This window comes from Pristis pectinata, chromosome 4 (genome assembly GCF_009764475.1).
Source record: "Pristis pectinata isolate sPriPec2 chromosome 4, sPriPec2.1.pri, whole genome shotgun sequence".
Lineage (NCBI taxonomy): Eukaryota > Metazoa > Chordata > Chondrichthyes > Rhinopristiformes > Pristidae > Pristis > Pristis pectinata.
In genome coordinates, this window is record NC_067408.1 from 107,770,870 (window position 1) to 107,794,513 (window position 23,644).

The 23,644-nt window shown below is 43.0% G+C and overlaps 1 protein-coding gene across 3 annotated transcripts in view; it reads right to left on the reverse strand.

The window, feature by feature from the left end:
• Positions 1-23,644, reverse strand: part of dop1b (DOP1 leucine zipper like protein B) — a 120,683-nt gene that overhangs the window by 93,588 nt on the left and 3,451 nt on the right. For all 3 annotated transcript variants that reach the window (XM_052013785.1, XM_052013783.1, XM_052013784.1), the window contains exon 2: positions 9,097-9,263. In XM_052013785.1, coding sequence (XP_051869745.1) covers positions 9,097-9,234 — 138 coding nt within the window. In that variant the 5' untranslated portion in view covers positions 9,235-9,263. The remainder of the gene's footprint in view (positions 1-9,096; positions 9,264-23,644) is intronic.

Sequence of the window (23,644 nt, forward strand, 5' to 3'; positions counted from 1 at the left end):
AGTCTTCATTTAACCACCAAGGTGATGGAAGGCGTCATTAGTAATATTATCAACAATTATCTGATTAAAGCTCAGTCTGGTTTTTTACCAGGACAACTCGTTTCCCAACATGCACCAACAAGTTGAATTCCAGAAGTGATGACAGAGTGAACACCCTCGATTCTCAGGCAGTAATTGACCAAGTGTGCCCAGGTAAAAGCGACATCATTGGGCATCATGAAGAAAGCTCTCCAATGGGTGTGGTTTTTGGATGTCAATCATTCCAGGGTAGCATCCAAGGCCCAAACATCTTCAGCTACTTCAATGACCTTCCTTCCATTGCAAGGGCAGAAATGGGGATGTTTGTGAGTGCATAATATTCATTTCATTTGCAGTGCTTCAGCAAATGAAGCAGTCCACGCCTGCACACACCGAGACCCAGACACTCAAGCACGGGTGAATTGGCAGGTAACATTTACTAGTCAATGGTTACCTCAAGGAAGAGTCTAACAATCTATCCTTGATATTCAACAGCAAAACCATTACCAAATCTCCCACCAATCTCCTGGGGGTCAACATTGTCAAGGAACTCAATTGGTATTATCTCAAATACCATGCAGATCAAAGAATGGGTATCCTGCAGCTAGTGACTGAAGGGAGTCAAGGGGTATAGGAAGAGAATAGGAAAGTGGTGTTGTGGCCAACGTTGGATGGTTGAGCAAGCTCAGGAGACCAGCAAACCTACTTCTGTTCCTTATATTCTCATCTTCTGACATTCACGTCTTTCCACCATCTGAATACACAAGTCAGGCATGTGACAGAAAGTTTTCCACCCATCTGACTGATTCCAGCTCCAACACCCAAGTTGGACACCATCCAGAACACATCAGCCCACTTGATTGATTCCTAACCACCCACAATATTCCCATCCATCACACCATTACTGCAATGTGTACTGTCTGCAAGATGCGCAACTATTAACTTTCAAGGCTACTTTGACAACACTCCCAAATATGCACCTCTACAACCATAGAAGGGCAGGGGCAGTAGGTGCATGGGAACACCACGACCATCATTATTGCATCAGTTTGAGGGTTCAAATCCCACTCTAGAGATTGGAACACTTTAAGCCATCACTTATTGTCCATTTGTAACAACCGCAGAGGAGGGAGTTCCAGGGTTTAGACGCAGCTGATGAAGGAATGGTGATATATTTTCAAGTCTGGGTGCTGTGCGACTTGGAGGGGAATCTGCAGACCATTCTGACCCAGAAATATAGCACTGCTCCTTCATCATTATCAGGTCCAAGTCCTGGAACTACCTACCCAAAAAGATTAAGCAAGTTGAAGGGAAAAATAATAAGTGTGTAACAGGGAGTTAGAAGTTGGTTCATTTGTGCACATGTAAAGCAACAATGGTCATGCTTGCTGTCTGAATCTAACCAAGATAAACCTTGAGGTTCTGCAATAAGAGGCAATAGGATGGTAAGCTAGAGATATGGAGGATAGTGCAATCATCTGCTAAATGTCAAGAACAATCAATCCAAAGACAGCCTGGCTCTCATCAGAATGCAACTGAGGTAAGAATAGGGTCAGAATTACTCCCTTGATAGTTGGAGTTGAAGACTGGGATTGTGCAAAGCCAGTGTACTCATGGGAAAATGTAGCAAGAGCAATGTATTTCTGGGAGAAATCCAAGAGTAGATAACCAATCCATTCTTGGTATGTTACTTAGTTATGGCTAAACAGAACATTTCACCCTTCCAGTACATAACTTGGTCAAGGTGGGGGCTGCAGAGCACAGGATGATCTCACAGAGCTGGGTGATGTCAGAAATAACTGATCACAAGCTCATCTTTGGAGACACAAGAGACTTCAGATACTGGAACCTGGAGCAACACACAAAAAGCTGGAGGAACTCAGTGGGACTGTCCATTTCCCTCCATAGATGCTGCCTGGCCTGCTGAGTTCCTCCAGCTTTTTGTGTGTTGCACCAGCTCACCTTTATCTGATTGGGTGAGGATGTCATAAGATGCTGTACCAGGTAAAATAAAAGCAGAGTGCGCAAATCCATGCGGAGCAAGGTGAACAGGCTCCTCTCCCTCCTGAAGGTGCAAGAGCAATCCAAATAAATGTGTTGCGGCTTGACCCGAGCATGGACAGTGGGAGTGACTCTTCTTCACAACAAAGTACCTTCACAAGCAGGACTGCAGTGTTTCAAACAGTGTATCACCACCACCTCCTTGGGATGGCAATGAGTTCTGGCCTTGTCAGGAAGATATATGAGTCATGACACCCTCTCACACCATCAATGACAACCATTAAAATGAAGTCTGCTGAAAATAATGAAACACATACTCAATTTGGTGAGGAAAGCAATTCACATTTTGGTCACGGAGGACCTGCAAACTAAAGATAAGGATTCATTCTTGATCAGAGAAAGTTCTTGTCTGCCTTATACAGCAGAGGATGAATCACAACTACCCAGAGGCAGCAGTACAACTCCTCAGTTTGAAGTACTGCATAACTTCAAAAGAAGAAAAAATATCAGAAAAGTAATGTGTAAATTATGACTTAAAAGCTGGCTGTGATCATATTTGGGCTTTTTAAATGCCACAGCAGGCACGATTAATTTCCAATCTGCGACGTGGGCAGAACTGGAACAGGAAATGGTCTCCAAATTTAAGGAGGAACTACAATCAGGGGGAACAACCCATCTCCTCCAAAAACAAACAAGGGACAGTGAAACTAAAAGTGAGGTCAATGTCACCATCTGTGTTTTAGAATTATATCCAAATCCCTTCTGAAAATTTAATAAAGATACTTATTGAAATATAAATCGAACTGGTCGATGTCTCAAAAGAATTCCAAATAAATCATAAAATATGGGAGATGCTTGAAATTGTTCCTTATTTTTCTAAAAACTGCTTGGTGTCTGACAATAAAGATTCAGCAAATTGTGCTCTTTGACAGCCCTTCCAGAAGGTTCTAAAAATTAAGGTAGTTGTCTGGGTACAAAGATACTTAACGTACAAAGAACCAGGCAAATACTGATGTGCTACTTCTCTCGCTTTTGTGGACCCTTCTCACTTACTGCCCTGCTGATGAAGCCACACAACGTTCCACAGAAGCAGCACAGAGTCATATGGCACAGAAACAGGCCCTTCGGCCCAACTGGTCCATGCCGACCTAGATGCCCATCTAAGCTAGTCTGTGTTTGGCCCATATTCCTCTAAATCTTTCCTAGCTACGTTATTGTACCTGCTTCAATCACTTCCTCTGGCAGCTTGTTAAATATTCACATCACCTTGTGTGTGAAGTTGCCACCCCTCAGGTCCCTTTTAAATCTTTCCTCAAAAAACCTATGCCGTCTAGTTTTTGATTCCCTTACCCTGGGAAAAAAGACTGTGTGCATTTACCCTATTTATGCCCCACATGATTTTATACATAGAACATTACAGCACAGTACAGGCCCTTCGGCCCTCGATGTTGTGCCAACATTTTATCCTGCTCAAAGATCTATCTGACCCTTTCCTCCCACATAGGCAGATGAATGATAGAAAACTGGAGGGCTATCTAAGTCTCTTAGACGTCCCAACGTACCTGCCCCCACAACCTCTGCTGGCAGTTCATTCCATGCACCCACCACTCTGTAAAAAAAAACTTACCTCTGACATCCCCCTTATACCTTCTTCCAATCACCTTAAAATTATGGCCCCTCATGTTATCCATTTTCACCTTGGGAAAAAAAGTCTCTGACTGTCCACTCAAGCTATGCCTCTTATCATCTGGTACACCTCTATAAAGGTCACCCCTCATTCTCCTACTCTCCAATGAATAAAGTCCTCACCTGCCTGACCTCTCCAAAATAACTCTGACCCTCAAGTCCTGGTAACATTCTTGTAAATCTTATTCAGCTTAACAATGTCTTTCCTATAACAGGGTAACCAAAATTGTACACAATACTCCAGCACTATGATACCAACACTTCATTTTTTTTGTTACCCTATCATTTATTTCAACTTCCACATTTATAAACAAATACCACAAAAATGCATCATACATTAAAGGTCCAAGAATCAGCTATCCGATGGTTTGGCATCTGGGTCACCAGGTGACGTTCCCTGGGCTCCCATTAAACTCAGCAGGCCCCTTTCCCACCTGGTTCACTGAAGAATTTATTATACCATGATGTATCATCTTAAAACAAAAGTGAATTAAAAGTGTGTTAAAATAGGAGTAATATCCAATAGTCTGGAAAATCTGCCAGTCTAGCACCACAATGATCTTGAGGTTGCTGGGCAGAGTTTTACTGTAACCTGAATGACTTGCCAATACATCTATCAATATCAATGCTGCTATCCAACAGTATTTACAGCTTACACCTATGATGACTGCTAAGTGGAGATACAGAAAAGTAAGGGTTAAAAACCACAATAAGCCTGAGGAAGGGTGACAAAAACCAGGGAAAAACCCGGCCTGTTCAAAAAATACCAAACTGAAAAAAAAAGTAATGTGGAAACTGTCACCGCACACTTCAACAGGAATCGTTTGGCATTGTTTGGCTGCTTTCCTCAAATTCCACCCCCCATTCACGACAGACATAATAGTTTCATTTTATACATTGGCCTGGATTTTCCAGGGTGATGATTCTTACTGCAATTCACCCCAAAACAGAAGAATGAAGAGATACAAATTCAGAGAGCAAATTAAGTTTCCGTGACCTCTTGCACTGAAAGGGCTCACTAACCCCACTGATCTTCTTAGGCAGTCCTTCAGGGCCAAAGATAACTGGCTTCCGCTCCAGGTTTTTGGGTTGTGACAGCACCAGTGGGGGGAGCCACAGACTCCTCCACAGATGGGGCAGGAGGTAGTTGATGGTTGGTTTGTGAAGGGTTTATGCAAGACTTGTGTGTGCTCCCCATGGATGGGATAGAGGTACTCAATACCATCCCCAACACTCCTCCTCCATTTTGAGTGGTCACGGGCCAGAGGTTCTCAGGAGTTGCAAGGAGTACTCCTTTTCTTCGAGGAAGCTTTGAACACATGACAATTTTTCTTCGTCTGCCTGATAATCTCTTCCTGTGACAGAGCTCAGAACTGGGAGTTCATTTCAGGAGTCTGGGGTTAGACATGCAAACGACATGGCCAACCTAGTGTGGCCAACTGAGTGACCAGGGGCTCGATGTAGGTCTGGGAGAGGATGCTGACCCTGGCTCACTGTGGCCATCCACACGCATTAGGACAAACTGTACTCCTCTTCAAAGGGTCAGGGTCCCTACAGAAGCCCATGAAGGAAACAATGTGGTGAAGGGTAGAGGAAGATCTGCCCCATGAGCTTCAAAATTCCCCGTAGAACATTAAGTACCAATGCAATGGTCTGACATTTTTCCTGCTACTTCAATAGGGGTGTTGAGCAATTCACTTAACCCATTTATTCTCAAGCAAAACTTTATCTGGTCCATATCTCATACCTGCACTGCCTTTGTAATGAAGCAAACCTGATGTTGAATGCAAGTGGTATTTCATTGTCAATTGCAAGAGCAGATTACTGTGGCTGTGGAATGTTAAGTGCTATTTCGACAGGAGTGTAAAGCAGCTTCAGCTGTCAGGAATTTTAGCACAAGCATCAACAATCACCCACAGTGAAATTTCAGGCCATTAATTCTTGACAGTAAATTCTGCCTGTCTATATATTGAACTTCACTCAGAGGGAAGTGTTGGATTCGACTGTTTTAAGTAGTTTTTTTTTAAAGACGTGTATAGTGTTTAATACACCTCAAGTGGCTGCACAAGGAATGGCTGTTTCCTAGCTTATTGGTTCATCCATCAGGTGTTTTCTCATTGGTTGGTTTTGTCACAGGTATCTAATAGGTTTTCTGGTTGGACTATTGTAAGCTAAAGTGTACCTCTTATCTCAGCTATAAAAAGGTGTCTTTTTTTGTTAATCACTCTCTTGCTTATCTTGCACTCTCACTCTTCCCCCTCCCCACCACTATCAGCCGCGCCCCCCCCCCCCCCAACCCCCAGCTCATTTTTAGTTCCTTTCTCTCGGCTCATCTCCCAGTAGTAAAGCTAGTGCCATGTGCTCTGTGACTGTTTCTTTGTTTTAACCTTTTCCATCAAAACTCTGAAGCACTAAATTATTTTCAACTCATTCTTGGACTCCTGAAAGAACCTGCAGATTCAAAAATAACCGGATCCAACAGTAGCAAGTACTTTGTGAAAAGTTAGTCAAGGCCATGTGCACATATAGGATTAGATTTAACGAGCACATCTTTATCAATGTAGGAGGCTCAAAACTAAATCTAACCTAGGTTGAGCTTCTGATGTTCCTCTCTGCTGTGGTCTTAGTTACGGTTGTTGAATTTTGAACCATTCCCAAATGGGATACCTTCAACCAGTTATAACAATACTCACCACAGAAATTTTAAATTTGCTTCACTGACAAATAAAGCTGAAATGTTGGCAAAGAATAACTTCAGCGGTTTCTTTGTTTTAAACTAATCTATTCCAGAACCCTCCAGGATATACTTCACATATTTATATTGCATATTGTACTGCAAAATTTAATCGAAACACTGTATGTGTTGCCTGCAGATCTGCAAATGATATGTAGGCTTTTCTTCCCCTTTCATACTGTTCATTGGCTCTCAACACAACCTCTACTTCAGCAATATACCCTGGAATACAGGAGACACGAGAGACTGCAGATGCTGGAATCTGGAGCAACAAACGAGATAATGGAGGAACAAACCACAAACTGGAGGAACTCAGCAGGACAGGCAGCATCTGTGGACGGAAATGGACAGTCGACATCTGTGGTCGAAGCGCTTCACCTGGACTGAGAGGTAGAGGGGAGATAGCCAGTACGACAAGGTGAGGGGAAGGGGTGGAGCAAGAGCTGGCAAGCAATAGGTAGACCCAGGTGAGGAGGGGTGATAGGCAGATGAAGGAGGGGAGAGTGGAGATAACGGCAGAGGCTGGGTGGTGATAGGTGGAGGCAACAAAGGGCTGCAGATGATGGAAAGGAAAGGAAGTTGAAGCATGGAACCAAATGAGGGGGGTGGGGTGGGCAGATGGGAACAGTGGGGACAGGGGACCAGTGGAAAGAGAGCATGGGTGATGGGGGGCTGTGGTGGGTGTAGAAGGAACTGAGTAGATCAGAGGAGAGAGAAAAAGGGACAAGAGGGGGAGCCGTTCACTCGAAAATCGGAGAATTCAATGTTCATGCTATTGAGTTATGGACTATCCAGGCGAAATAGGAGGGACTGTTCCTCTGGTTTGCAATTAGCCTCACCCTGGCAGTGGGGGAGGCCAAGGACAGACACGTCAGTGTGGGAATGGGGAGGGGAATTAAAATGAATGGAGAGTAAAGACTGGAGTTACACAGCATCTGCTGAACACTTCCTCAGAGAGGTAAAGTCTTTGAATATTTTTAAAACAAAGGTAGATAGATATTTGATAAGTAAGAGCGTGAAAGGTTACCATGAATAGACAAGAATGCAGAGTTGAGGTTACAATCAGATTAGCCATACATGTATTAAATAGTGAAGCAGCCTGTTTCTCCTCCTAATTCATACATTGAATTGTTCATAAGGCTGATAGGATTTTCCAGGTTCACCCAATACATTGATCGGTACATTGTTTAACCACGACATCGTGTACTTCCGTCATTTTCCCTTGTTATCTGGCATGGTGGAAAGACCAGACCAATCCAAAAGCCTCCCACTGCAGTATGGCAAGTGGGATATTCATTTCTGCTGATATATCCAATGTTTCCCTGAAGTTATTTGCAGAAGTGTAACCAATACAAATTATTCTGCCCAGAGGTCATTTGTGCATTTAAGGCAGTCATACAGGTGAAGACCAGAGTTCATTCTCGACAACCTGGCACAACGGAAGCCATACCATTCCACAACACCCTTGCACTGGGTTCGACTTTAATCCTCCAGTCAGAATACAAATCCAAATGAAGTGGCAACACAGGTAGATAGAGTAGTAAAGAAGGATTATGGCATGCCTGCCTTCATAGGTTGGGGCATAGAATACAAAACAAGGAATGTTATGTTACAACTATCATCTACTGTTCTGGTCACCCCATGATGGAGTAATACTGGATGGAAATAGGCCCTTCGGCCCAACTCGTCCATGCTGACGAAGATGCCCATCTAAGCTAGTCCCATATCCCTCTAAATCATCCCTATCCACATAACTGTCCAAATGTCTTTTAAATGTTATTGTACCTGCCTCAACCACTTTCTCTGGCAGCTTGTTCCATGTACCCACCACCCTCTGCTTGAAGAAGTTGCCCCTCAGGTATCTCAAGTCTTTCCCCTCTCACCTTAAACCTATGCCCCCTAGCTTTTGATTCTCATTCCCTTGGAAAAATACTGTGTGCATTCACCCTAGCTATACCCTTCATGATTTTATAAGATCACCCCTCAATCTCCTACGCTCCAAGGAATAATGTTCTAGCCTGCGCAACCCCTCCCTATAACTCAGGCCCTCGAGTCCTGGCAACATTCTCATAAATCTTCTCTGCACTCTTTCCAGCTTAAAGGCATCTTTCTTATAACAGGGTAGCCAAAACCGAACACAAATATTCCAAATGCGGCCTCACGAACACCTTGTACAACTGCAACATAACATCCCAACTCCTATACTCAATGCCCTGACAGAAGGCTGGCATGCCAAACGCCTCCTTCACCACTCCATCTACCTGTGACGGGGAGAATGTACAAACTCCTTACAGACAGCAGCGGAAATTGAACCCAGGTCAATGGCGCTGTAATAGCATTACGCTAACCACTATGCTATATCATTGTAACATGTTGCACTTGTCCATGAGGAGACCACCAGTGCCCCAGAGGGGCTACTGCAGCTGGTAACAGTGGAAAAGAAGATACCTTTACCAGCTTAAGTCCACTCCAGCACTGGAAGCTAGGATACCAAAGTTAGTCCCAGAATAAACGTTGGGTAGGATCTGCCTCAATGTTTTATTTCATTCTAGAAAACTGGCTGCACACAGCAGCTGATATTGCCATAGACAGAGATTAGGATTCCCAGCTCACCCTTTTCAGTTACATGACTCCCATATAATAACATCAATGCTTACCTTGGTTAGCTTTCCCAGTGAGGAGATAAGATCTGCCCATTCGCTGGATGACTCAAAGTTCTTTAAAGCTTTGTCGATTGTGGCAGAATAACTTCTGTATCTGTAGTCATTTATTAAGTTTAACTCTTCTTGATCCATCTTTCTTTCTCATTGTAGCTTACTTAATCCTGAGCACAAGAGACAATGCAGCTTAGTTCAATGATATCACAGTCAGATGACACTCATGTATAAAAAAAAGATTAAATTTAAAAAGGTCATTTAATTTTTACCATATATTGTTACCTCAAAATATGTTGGTTACTCCTTAGGAAAACAATGAGGGGCAAAACTGCATTTATTTGCACAGATTCTAAACAGCTGTTGCCATGGTTAATTTACATGGGTGCATCATTGTTAAACTGCACTGCGTTCCGTGCAGGAAGAGCTCCTACACTGCAAGTCAATACAAAACCAACCTGTTGAAAATTAAACCACTCTCTGTGCTATTGTCAGAAGTGCACTAATTATTGAATTACTTTGCATGGTACCAGATGTGGCAAAAACCTTGGCAAAATGCAGATTTTGGTGTCCTTCTCAAATTTTAACAAAAACAAATACTGACGTCAGTGACAGAACAATTGGAAATTAATATTTAGAGAAACAAAAAACACCAATTATTAATTAGATTAATTTCTGATTTTAGCTGAATACTCTATTGTGGTTTTATTATTTTCCCTTCTCTTTTGAAGGCAGTGACTCACAATGACAGCAATTCCAAAGTGACTCTGCTTCAAGGGAGGTTTCAATCACATTAGTAGGCCATTATATTGTCACTTGGATCCTCAAGGTTGCCCTACATTCAATAGGATCATGGCTGATCTGTGCTGGACAATTCAGTTTCCATGCCAGTTCCCCATAACCCTCAAATCTTTCAAATATTTATCCATCTCCACCTTAAGTATATCGAATGATCTTATCTCCGCCACTCTCGGGGGCAGAAAATTCTAGATTCTCACTACCCTCAGAAATTTCTCTGCAAGTTTCTGGGTGGCATGGTAGCGTAGCGTTTAGCATAACACTATTACAGCACCAGTGACCTGGGTTCAATTCCCGCCACTGTCTGTAAGGAGTTTGTACGTTCTCCCCATGACCACGTGGGTTTCCTCTGGGTGCTCCAGTTTCCTCCCACATTCTAAAGATGTATGGGTTAGTAGGTTAACATGGGTGTAATTGGGCGGCACGGGCTCATTGGGCCGGAAGGGCCTGTTACCATGCTGTTTTAATAAAGTTTTATTTTACCTCAGTTTTAAATGACCGGCCCCTTATTTTGCAGCTATGTCCCCTCATTCATGACTCTCCCACGAGTGGAAACATCTCAACATCTTCCCTCTCAAGCCCCTGACTAGAATCTGGTATGTTTGAAATAAGGTTATCCCTGATTCTTCTTAACTCCAATGAATACAACCCCAAATTGTCCAGTCTCTTTTGATTGAACAATCCTCTCTTCCCTGAGATTAGCCAGGGTCAATGACACCTGCTGCAGCTGCATGGGTGGGGCCCTCCAGTATGCTGGGGCACACATCACAGAGACAGGGAGCCGAGCACCGAGCTACTATAGAGGGACAATGCAGGAGGATGTTATCGGGACTGGAGGGCTTGAGTTGTAAGGAGAGGCTCAATAGGCTGGGAATTTCTCCCCCCTGAAGTGTAGGAGGTTTGAGGGGGTGACCTTATGAAAGGTACAGTAAATCACGAGAGGCATAGATCAGATTTCTTTATTAGTCACACGTACATCAAGACACACAGCGAAATACATCTTTTTTTTTGTGTAGAGTGTTCTGGGGTGGGGGGGGGGGGGGGGGCAGCCCGCAAGTGTCGCCACGCTTCCGGCACCAACATAGCATGCCCACAACTTCCTAACCCGTACATCTTTGGAATGTGGGAGGAAACCAGAGCACCCGGAGGAAACCCATGCAGACACGGGGAGAACATACAAACTCCTTACAGACAGTGGCCAGAATTGAACCCCAGTCACTGGCGCTGCAATAGTGTTACACTAACCGCTACACTACCGTGCCTGGTCAGCCTTTATCACCCCAGGGAAGGGGAATCTAAAACTGGAGGGCAGATAGGTTTAAGGTGAGTTGAGGTGGGGGGGGGGGGGGAAGAAAGGAGCAAAACAAAAAGAGAAGAATTTAAAAGGTGGCATGAGGGGCAGCTTTTTCCAACAGAGGGTGGTGGGTATGTGGAATGAGCTGCCAGAGGAAGTGGTAGCAGGTACAACTACAATGTTTAAAAGGCATTATACTGGTACATGGATAGGAAAGGTTTAGGCAGATATGGGCCAAGGGCAGGCAAATGAGACTAGTTCAGGTAGGCATTTTGGTTAGCATGGATGAGTTGGGCCAAAGGACCTGTTTCAAGGCTGCATAACTCAATGAACCTCTGAATCCAATGTGCAACTATGGCTTGGAGTCCTAAACATGTCACATCTACTGGAACCTACTGCAAGAAACACCAGGTCTCTTAACCCACCAACCCAGAAAACCATTGAATGAAGAGCTAAGTTAGACATTCCATTAGTAGCTTTTCTCATCACATGGAACTACCTGTAGTCATCAGTACACCCACAGCTACAGAATCACCATTGGTAGACTGGAAGTAAAAATGTTACCATCTTGACTTTTCAGGATCATTTACACATATTGAATTGGACATCAACAGTGAAGCAGCCTTTACAATGCTGGTAGCAAATACCAGTGTTGCAAAGTCCACGTCACTAAATGATTGTTTTTACAAATAAAATCAGGTTTATAAATACATATTGAGATTGGCTGATATTCAACTAATACATTCATTCTAATGCAACCAGATGCAACAGTGGTTTGTGCCAACACTTGCCTTTGGATTAAAAATAAATAACTGCCCTATCTTTTGGTATAATGCAGCCAGAACAGTCTGCACAGTGATGAGGAACACGAATCTGAGTTCAAGATGAGATGAAAAGCTCAAGTATAAATTGAACAAAAGATCAAGTATAAATTGAACAAAAGATCAATTTGAAAGCCATGGAGCCTTCTGGGATCCTGGATGTTCAAATACTCATTCACAGATACTTCAATTGATCCCACCAATGACGATTTTCGTTTGCATTTCAAAGTTGCTTTGTGCCCCCATTATATTCTTGACAAATCCTAACTGGAATTTCAGGTAGCATTGTGGTTAGCACAATGCTTTACAGCACCAGTTTCTTCCCACATTCCAAAGACGTACAGGTTAGGAAATTATGGGCATGCTATGTTGGCACCGGAAGTGTGGCGACACTTGTGGGCTGCCCCCCAAAATCACTACGCAAAAGATGTATTTCACTGTGTTTCGATGTACATGTGACTAATAAAGATCTTATCTTAAGTTAAAAATGTAAAAAAGCCACTGTAGTTCCATGATTATGCTCTGGGTAAATTAATTTATCCAACATAGCAAATTGCTTTGAAGATGTCACTGATATTTCTGCAACATCTAACCCAATGAACTCTCCTCCACCCACTAATTAAACAATAACTCAGTAATAAGTCACTTATCATGTGTTTTTAAAACTTATCAATGGACTATCAGAATGTCCTAGGCCTAATTGTTTGATTATCTTATCCTGCATTAGAAATGTGCTTCTGTTGAGACACACAGAGAATGGCACGAGTGTGCTCTGGACTTGGTACTGGAGAAGGTGCAGGAAGGATAGAGAAGCCAGCCATGTACCATCCTTACACTTCAATTGCTATGCAGCACCTCTTGTTGGGAAGTTTGCTGGCAAGGACAAGGAGAAGACTTGGCTGTGGTTATCCCTATAGTCCAGCCACTTCCAGATCTCCATTTGGTGTGAACAAATAATGGCCAATAGAGTGGGTTGCTATTATCCGTGGAAATGAGTTACTGCTCAAAAAGCAGGAAATGGGAAAAGGCAGGGAATAATTTACAAGCCAAAAAGGAAATAGGGGAAGAAATGGAGCCGGTCGAATGGCTCCAACTGGGACCAACAGGGATTTGATGAGCTGAATGGCCTCCCTCTGATCATGGCAATTAAGTAAAAATATAACAAGATTCAATAAGAAAGAAAAGCTGGGGACAATACTCTTTATTTCTATGTATGTTTAACTTAGAAAATCAGCAACACATGGTAATGGAAAGCTTTATTTCATTATCCCTTCATTCATACTCCCTGCTGTGGCACACACAATCCCAATTTAAAATTCATTGCAGTAGGATGATGCCAAGGAAGGCTTGAATAAAATACACACAGACCCGCTAAGTTCCTCCAGTTTTTGTTTTTCACTCCATATTCTAGCATCTGCAGTCTCTTGTGCTTCCATACACAGAGCAATTATCTGTATCAATTTCAGAGGTGTATTGGAGGCAAGGAGCAGGAACCTATTGACACTGTCACAGACCATACTCAACACACAGACAAAATCATTATTGGCATTTATTCTCAAATCAACATTACAAAACTAGTTTTTAAACAATTGGTTTAGCTCATAAAGTTGAAGTGAGAATGTTACACACAGCTCACCATTTGCAAATCTTTCCGTATTTTCCTTTAGCATTGAAGGAGGCCATTTTATCCCATCCAGTCTATGCCAATTCATAGAGCAATTCCCTTACCCCACTAAATTTCATCCAACATAGAACAATTACAGCACAATTCAGGCCCTTCAGCCCACAAAACTGTGCCGAACATGTCCCTACCCTAGAAATTTCTAGGCTTACCCATAGCCCTCTATTTTATTCAGCTCCATGTACCTATCTAACAGTCTCTTGAAAGACCCTATCGTATCAGCCTCCACCACCGTTTCCAGCAGCCCATTCCACGCACTCACCACTCTGAGTAAAAAACTTACCCCGACATCTCCTCTATATCTACTCCCCAGCACCTTAAACCTATGTCCTCTTGTGGCCACCAGTTCAGCCCTGGGGAAAAGCCTCTGACTATTGACCCTATCAATACGTCTCATCATCTTATACACCTCTATCAGGTCCCCCCTCATCCTCTGTCTCCCATCCCCATCAATTCTCCCTGGTTGCAACCACTCACCTACACACTAGAGGCAATTTACAGTGGCCAATTAACCTATCAACTCAACATCTTTGGGATGGGGGCGAGGGTGGGAAGGAAATCGGAACACCGCAGTCACAGAGGGAAGGTGCAAACTCCACACTGACAGCTCCACAAGTCAGGATTGAATCCGGATTGCTGGAACAGAGGCAGCAGCTCTGCTATAAATGCCACAGGGTTATAATTGTCAATGTTTCATACAATCGCAAATTGTGAAAGACCTATAATTTGACCCAGATCCTCACAGATGTGAATTAGAAGCTAATAATTTTCAGGCATAATATATAGCCAACAAATTAACAGGGTCAAATAGGAGGAGAAAGACCCAAGAATTGAAATTCATAAATTCACCGAAAGTTGTCTGGGCACCAACAACTGCAAATGAGTCACTGGAATTTGGGGAAGAATGCAAGAATAGGAAGGGAACATTATAATGGCCTTGATGCTGTGGGTGTAATGACAGTTAAACCATTAGTGCTTGCTGGCATTGCAGTGCAAAACTGACAAACGTCAGGGTTTATCTTAAACTACAGGTGCAGAAAAATCTCAACACTGCCAACAGTGATCCCACTTTCCCTCACAGATTGCGTTGTCGTGCAACCTTTTCCACCTCAGTCAAGGGAAACTAACTGTAAAATACAAAGAAAAGGAAAGCATTGTTAAATACTAACAAGGGGTGTGACAATGTACTAACAATAATTAGCCTTAAAACTTATATTTATGTAGATTGTAATTGCTTCAAACATCGTTAGACAAGGTTCCCCATGGTAGCTCATCCAGAAAGTCATGAGGCATGGGATCCATGGAAACTTGGATGTGTGGATTCAGAATTGACTTGCCCACAGAAGGCAAAGGGTGGCAGTAGATAAAGCGTATTCTGCCTGGAGGTCGGCGGCTAGTGGTGTTCCGCAGGGATCTGTTCTGGGATCCCTGCTCTTTGGGATTTTTATAAATGACTTGGATGAGGAAGTGGAGGGTTAGTAAGTTTGCAGATGACAGGTAGGTTGGAGGTGTTATGGATAGTGTAGAAGCTTAGCCTAGGTTACAACTGGATATAGACAGGATGCAGAGTTGGGTGGAGAAGTGGCAGATGGCATTCAATCCGGACAAGTGTGAAGTGATACACTTTGGAAGTTCGAACTTGAAGGCAGAGTACAAGGTTAATGGCAGGATTCTTAGCAGTGTGGAGGAACATAGGGATCTTGGGGTCCAAGTCCATAGATCCCTCAAAGTTGCCATGCATGTTGATAGGGTGGTTAAGGCGGCATACAGTGTGTTGGCCTTCATTAGTTGGGGTATTGAGTTCAAGAGCTGCAAAGTGATGTTGCAGCTCTATAAAACTCTTGTTAGACCACACTTGGAGTATTGTGTTCAGTTCTGGTTGCCTCATTATAGGAAGGATGTGGAAGCTTTAGAGAGGGTGCAGAGGAGACTTACCAGGATGCTGTCTGGATTAGAGAACACGTTTTATGAGGAAAGGTTGAGCAAGGTAGGGCTTTTCTCTTTGGAGCGACAGAGGATGAGAGGCGACTTGACAGAGGTGTATAAGATTATGAGAGGGATAGATATAGTGGCCAGCCAGCACCTTTTGTCCCCCACCGCCCCCAAGGGCAGCAACGGCCAATGCCAGAGGACATCTAGTCAAGGTGAGTGGAGGAAAGTGTAGGCGAGATGTCAGAGGTAGCTTTTTTTTTTAAAAAAACACATAGTGGTGTGTGTCTAGAACGCACTGCCAGAGGTGGTGGTAGAGAATGATACAATAAGAACATTTAAAAGACTCTTATATAGGCACATGGATGTAAGAAAAAAAATGGAGGGTTATGGGTTGTGTAGGAGGGAAGGGTTAGATTGATCGTGGAGTAACTTTATATAGGTCAGCACAACATAGTGGGCCGAAGGGCCCATACTGTGCTGTAATGTTCTATGTTCAATATTTCAAAATACTGTGTTATGGGCCTCAATACAAAAAAACCTGAAATAATACATCATTGAATCAAAACACCAGAGGCTGAACAACTGAAATTAAACCAGAATCATTCAGGTTAGGATTCCCATGGAGAAAAGTTGACAAACGGTTCTGATGATGGGTTCTGGATCTGAAACACTGACATTCTTCTGTTGACTGTTTCTCTCCCTGAAGGATGACACCAACTTTTCTAGGCATTTTTTTTTGTTTTTTGTTTGAAGTAATATTTTATGATATTGCAACTACCTTAACATTCACATCTTGTGCATAGTTTAAAAATTTTGGATAATAAATTGTGCTCCAATTTGACATTTGTGAAAATTCTTTCATGCGTTTGGCTTTGACCAACCTGATGACATCACACTGCAGGCCAAGGATCCTTTCGAATGGATGCCTGACACCAACGCAAAGTAGGAGACTGGAAACCCACACAATGGAGGACACCAGCTTAATAGGAGCTCATTGGTGAGTGCTGTCATTTTTCAGTCAACCCCGAGATCCAGGATAGAACTTTGGTTGGACGACACTTGGAGTTGTGTGATTGTTCTTTATTTTCACCATGATTTATTGCACCAAGAAGGGATTTGCAAAATAGTTTTTAAGATACAATGTATCTTTATTAGTCACATGTACATCGAAACACACAGTGAAATGCACCTTTGCGTAGAGTGTTCTGGGGGTAGCCCGCAAGTGTCGCCACACTTCTGGTGCCAACATAGCATGCCCACAACTTCCTAACCCATACATCTTTGGAATGTGGGAGGAAACCAGACACCCGGAGGAAACCCACGCAGACATGGGGAGAACATACAAACTCCTTACAGACTGCAACTGGAATTGAACCCAGGTCGCTGGCACTGTAATAGCATTACGCTCGCCACCATACTACTGTGCCCGCCCACAATTAAGAGGATCACAAGTTGGAAACATAATGGAAGTCAAGATCACGAACAAGATCTAAGGAGAAGATAAAGTGATCGCCAAGCATAGCAATCCCAGTGCCGGGGATAAAGCAGATCAAATAAAGGCAGTTAAGAGGAACTTCTTCTCATGGATTGGTGAGAGAGCTTGCCACTAGTGGGCGGCAGGGGCTCAGCAGGTAGTACTGCTGCGTCACAACTTGAGCAATCCAGGTTTAATCTTCACCTCTGATGCAGTCTCGGTGGAGTTTGCATGTTCTCCCCGTGACCACGTGGGTGGTCTGATTTCCTCCCGCATTCCAACAACAACATGTGGGTTGGTGGGGATGGCAGGAGGATCAGGGTGTAGTTGAGAGGTGAGAGTAGGTTACAGGGAAAAATTAAGTGGAGAAATGGGAGTCCTCCGAGAGGCAGCATAGACTCGAAGGGCCATACATAAAGGAAATACGAAATATGAAGCCGACAACATTTTTGTTTTTGGGTGGAAGCTTAGTGCATACTTGAGGGAGAAGGGTTTTTAAATAAGGTTATGCAATTGGAGGCAGAGGTAGCAGCAGACCTTGTGCAATAAAAACAGCATCCATCAGAGTGAATGGAATGAATCTGTGCTGTAGATTAAACGTAAACGTATATTAGAAAGTTCGCCTATTCTCTCCAGTGGACAGAAAATAAACATGAAAGACAAGCATTGGAGCCAAGTCCAGCGTCTTGCTACTAACTATATCAAGTCCTCATTATCAGTAAGGGATAGAAGCAGAGACTTCCCACAGATGACAAAGTACTAATACCACTCAGCCCTTTTTCTTTGCATCCAATACATCACCAAATAAATATGCCCTAAATGTTCTAAAAGCATCAACTTTAAAAATGCTTAAGTGCTTTAAAGGAAAAGATAATAGCTAACAAACAGCTTTATTTGAAAGTGGCAATGAGTTAGGAGATCAAATTTGCAGCGGTGTAAACAAAAACAGCACACAAGTGATCTGGAAAGTGATCACCATATTTCTACAGATATCTATGTGCAATGTGCACATGTACACAGATAATTTTGTTAGAAGTAATTTGAGGTGGGATCAACTTCACAAGTACACAGACAGCAAATCAGCAGCTAACAGGGTAACCACTGAATAAATATCACCATTCTCTGACCATTTTCACATTGCTGGGCACTTGCTGTAGGTTGGCTGTGTGCTTCGTACATTACAACAATGACCATAGTTCAGAATATTTTAATCAGCTGTGAATTGCTTTGGAACGCTGTCAAATGCTTTGGAACGCTGTGAAAAGTGCTCCACAAAGAATGAGCTTCAAATGTATTAAAGCAACAAAACATATTTTGCTTTCCAAAACAAAGAAAAATAGGAACAAACAAAAAAAAGAAATGAAATGTCCCACCAATAAAAGTAGAAACAGCTTTCAAAGTAAATAATTAAATGGAAATAATTGGATAGTTTTCCCAGTGCCATAGGTGTAACACCTGCCCCTACACCACCTCCATCCAGGGACCCAAACAGTCTTTTCAGGTGAGGCAGAGATTTACCTGCACCTCCCTTAATATCATCTACTGCATTCGGTGCTCCAAGTGTGGCCTCCTCTACATTGCCAAGACCAAACGCAGACTAGGTGACCATTTCATGGAACACCTACGCTACATCCGTAACCACAATCTGCATCTTCCCATTGCCAGTCACTTCAACTCCCCCTCCCACACTTATCACTGATATGTCAGTCCTCGGCCTCCTCCACTGCCAGGAGAAGTCCAAATGCAAAGTGGAGGAACAGCACCTCATTTACCATCTTGGGACCTTACAACATGAACATCAAATTCTCCCACTTTAAGTAAACCAACCCCCACCCCCACCTTGCCTCTTCTTCCCTTTCCTAGCCCCTGTTTTTCCCTCCTTGCCATTTTTTCTTCTCTCCTTTTCCTCACCTCCCCCCATACTGCTTGCCTCCATATCTTTGACCCATCCCCTGGTGGATCTGCTCTCCCCTCCTCCCTCCATCTGCCTATCACTACCTCTTACCTGCATCTACCCATCACCACCTTGTGCCCACCCCACCTCCCCTCTTTTGTCCACCTATCACTGCTCTGTTCTCCCCCCCCCCACCTTATATATTGGGCTTCCCCTTCTCCTATCTTCAGTCCTGAAGGGTCCTGACCTGAAACATTGACTGTTTTCTCCACAGATGCTGCCTGACCTGCTGAGTTCCTCCAGCATCTTGTATTTTTCCCCCAACCAGCTTCTATCCCACTGTTATAAGACTATTGAACGGTTCCCTAGTACGATAAAATGAACTCTTAACCTCAATCTACCTTGTTAAGACCTTGCACCTCATTGTCTACCTGCACTGCACTCTCTGTATCTGTGACACTTGACTTTGCATTCTGCTATTGTTTTACCTTGTACTATCTCAATGCACCGTGTATGAATTGATCTGTCTGAACGGTATTCAAGACAAGTTTTTCCACTGTACCTTAGTAGCAGTGACAATAATACTCCAATTCCTTTGGCTCATAGTCCATGCCAGCCATTAAACACCCGTTTACACTAATCCTACACTGATCTCATTTTATACTCCCCACAGTCCCATCAACTCGCATCAGATTCTACCCCTCACCTGCACACAAGAGGCAATTTACAGCAGCCAATTAACCTACCAACCAGCTCCTAGCAAGCAGGGTAGTGTAGCGGTTAGCATAACACTATTACAGCGCCAATAACCCAGGTTCAATTCCCGCCACTGTCTGTAAGGAGTTTGCACGTTCTCCCCGTGTCTGCATGGGTTTCCTCCGGGTGCTCCGGTTTCCTCCCACACCAAAGACATACGGGTTAGGAAGTTGTGGGCATGCTATGTTGGTGCCAGAAGCGTGGCGACACTGGCAGGCTGCCTCCAGAACACTCTACACAAAAGATGTCTTTCACTCAATGTTTCGATGTACATGTGAGTAATAATCATCCATGGGATGTGGGACAAAACCAGAGCACCAGGGGTCAATCAATGCAGTCATAGGAGGAGATGATAAACAATTCTCAAATAGTCTGACACACTAAAAATTATTTCGCCAAAAATTCACTGAAACATAGGAAAATACAAACTCTACTGGCTGACTGCCATCTTAAAGCAAACAAATTACTTCACTGGCACACAAAACAAACTGCTGGAGGAACTCAGCAGGTCAGGCAGCAGCAGAAGGAGGAAACGGACAGACAATGTTTCAGGTCGAGACCCTTCATCTGGACTTCAAGAAGTGTCCAGTGAAGGGACTCAATCCAAATGTCGACTGTCCATTTCCCTCTCCAGATGCTGCCTGACCCGCTGAGTTCCTCCAGCAATTTGTTTTCTGCTCCAGATTCTAGCAGCTGCAGTCTCTTGTGTCTCCAAGTTACTTCCAAGTGCATCCACTTGGGATAACTGTTTACTGTGGATATATTTTTTCCTCCAAACATTCAAACACTTGATAAGATTATGCTCCAATGACTACACAGAGCCCCAAACAATCCAGACATCATCAGGTCAGCTGACAGATCTGTGTGTCTGCCAACACAAATCTATTCCCCAAACCCTGGGATGATTTCATAAATTGGAGAGCAATTCCAGCAATCAAGGTCCAGAATTCCTTCCCAACCAATCCCAGTAATGAGGTCATCTTCACCCACCAGTCGAGCTTGAGTCATTTGGTTTCTGTCAGCAAACAATAATTAAAAGGTCCCAAGAAAGATCCAGGGTTAGTTGATGATCTCTTTGAAGACAAAGGTGCCTCAGGTCACCAATAGCGCAAAGGCAAAACAATCACTTCTGATCTCAAAAGGTGTTCACACCTTTCCAACTTCTCAACACCCCAGTAATGAAAAACACATCACCAATTCCTTGCCATCAGCAAGGTAAATCCACAGAACAGGGTCTGCTGTACTGGAAATGAAGTAAAGTTGCCTGACTTTTTTGTCCATTTAGATAATTTCTCATTAGGAATGTATTTATGATATCCTTATTAATACAGATGTTTATGCAATTGCTGCACGAACAAAAAGTTGGAGCAAGCACTTTCAGAAACAATCTTATGGAAATGAGATTTACAATGAGGATATGCAACACAGCTAAAAATGCATCCAAAAGATAGGCTCCAATGCAGCTACACTTTGTTCACAGTCAGTTGTGTGTCAGAGTCATACAGCACGGAAACAGGACCTTCAGCCCAACTGGTCCATGCCGACCAAAAGTCCCACTTGCCCACATTTGGCCCATATCCCTCTAAACCTTTCCTATCCATGTACAGTACCTGTCCAAGTACCTTTTAAACATATTAATGTGTGGTTATGGACATGAATAAACAGCTTTCATCATTAAACACATGCAGAATTGCTCATGGACTTTCAGTAGACTCTAGAATGCAGACAGCAAAGCAGAAAGTAAAAATAAGTAATACCAGTTACATTTAAATCATTGTACAGAGAGAAAAAAAAGACAGGGACATCAAGAGCCCCTGCCAGCTGACCAAACAGTCAGCATCACACAGATGTTAATTGGAGCATTAACTCAAGGGTGGCACAGTGGTTCGTACTGCTGTTTCACAGCTCTAGGACCCAGGTTCGATCCTGACTCTGGTGCTGTCCGAGTGAAGGTTACATCTTCTCCCAGTGACCACAAGGGTTTCACTCAGGTTTTCTGGTTTCCTTCACGTTCTGGTTGATGGGTTAACTGGCTATTGAATATTAAACCCAGTGTAGGTGGATGACAGGAGAATGAGAGAGGATTTAATGAGCACTTGGAAGAGAACAGATTACTGGGAAGTAATTGGGGGAAGGGATTAATGGAATTGTTGAGAGCCAGCAGAAACCAAATGGACTGAAAGGTCTCCTTCTATGTCATGAGATATATCATGATATTCTATGTCATAGTACCAGAGGACACACATTTAAGGTGATAGGGGGCAAGTTCAAAGGAGATGTGCAGGGCAAGTTCCCCCCCTCCCCCCCCCCCCCCCCCCCCCCCCCCCCCACACACACAGTGTTGGGTGCCTGCAATGCGCTGCCTGGGGTGGTGGTGGAGGCAAATATGATAGGGGCATTCAGGAAGCTCTTAGATAGGCACATGAATGTGAGGGAAATAGTAGGATAGGGACATTGTGTAGGCAGAAGGGATTAGTTTAGTTGGGCATTTTGTTACTAATGTAATTGGTTTGGCACAACATTGTGGGCTGAAGGGCATGTTCCTGTGCTGTACTATGTTCTATGTTCCAAATACAATTGTTCCAATTCCCTTCGAACATAATATTCAGAAAAGAGAAGTTTAACCTCTGGGACTATATTACAAGTTCCACACATTGAGGACTCCTCACAATTTTCTACTTGCTACAGCTACCTCTCAGCTTGAAAAGACAGAAAGCACTTTTACAAAACATAATATTTTCATTTCTATATCCCCAAACTATATACAACAGTTTCTGATGAAAGGTCTCAGCCCAAAACATTGACTGTTCATTTCCCTCCTTAGATGCTACCTGACCTGCTGAGTTCCTCCAGCATTTGTGTGTTGCTCCGGATTTCCAGCATCTGCAGTCTCTTGTGTCTCTATTACAACAGACACTGTTCTTGCAAGTTGAGCACATACCATTATAAGACAGGTTTTGCAAACTTGGATGGCCAAATACAGAGGCATGTCTCTACAACGAATGACTGAAATCACAATCTAGCACCTAGACTAATATCAAATCTTTGAGGATGATGCTTACGTGTAAAAGCGAGTCTGAAGCTGGAGAGGAATCACTGCTCCCTAATGACCGTGATACTTACACCGTGCAACAAATTTAGAAGAGGGTCTCAGACCCAATGAATGGTCTCCATTTCACTTTCCACAGACAATGCCTGACATACTGAATGGTTCCAGCATTTTTCTGATTTTATTTCAAATTTCTAGTATCTGCATTTTTTTTTCCATTTACTGTAAAAAAAAATCTTTATTAATAAGGGTATCAGGATACACTCCCAATAAGAACCCAAATGTAAAAATATCCACATAAAAATACACAAAAACATCAAATAACTTTCCCTCAAATAATAGGGAGGTCATTTCAATACTACAGATCCTGCTTACAATAAGTGCAAAAAGCTCTGACTATCCAAACTACAATTCTTTACAATATCAATTTATTCTTGCATGCATTTTTGGGTCAGATTTAACTGTGGAACAATATTAGTTTGATGCTGAAGAATTTTCATTAATTATGCAGTGTCCTCTGGCACTGTACAGTTAAATTCCACATTCACCAAGAAGCAACCTTCTCATGAACAGAAATTCTTTCTGTAACATGACCTGGAGATATCATATTACTTTCGTCTGCAGGTTTTGATCACCAATAAAACCACCCACTATGATTTATCTTATCAATGTCCTCAGATCTTAATATCCTTAACCTGGGTTTTCATTGCTGCCATTGCAGTGACTTCATAGGAGAGCAATATTGTGTGGACTAGTCAATGTGCTTACAGGTTGGTATCAAGCACCATCTCAATGGATCCCTATTCCACATGGAGGAAACAAAATCTACAATGATGGGAGAAAACATATTGA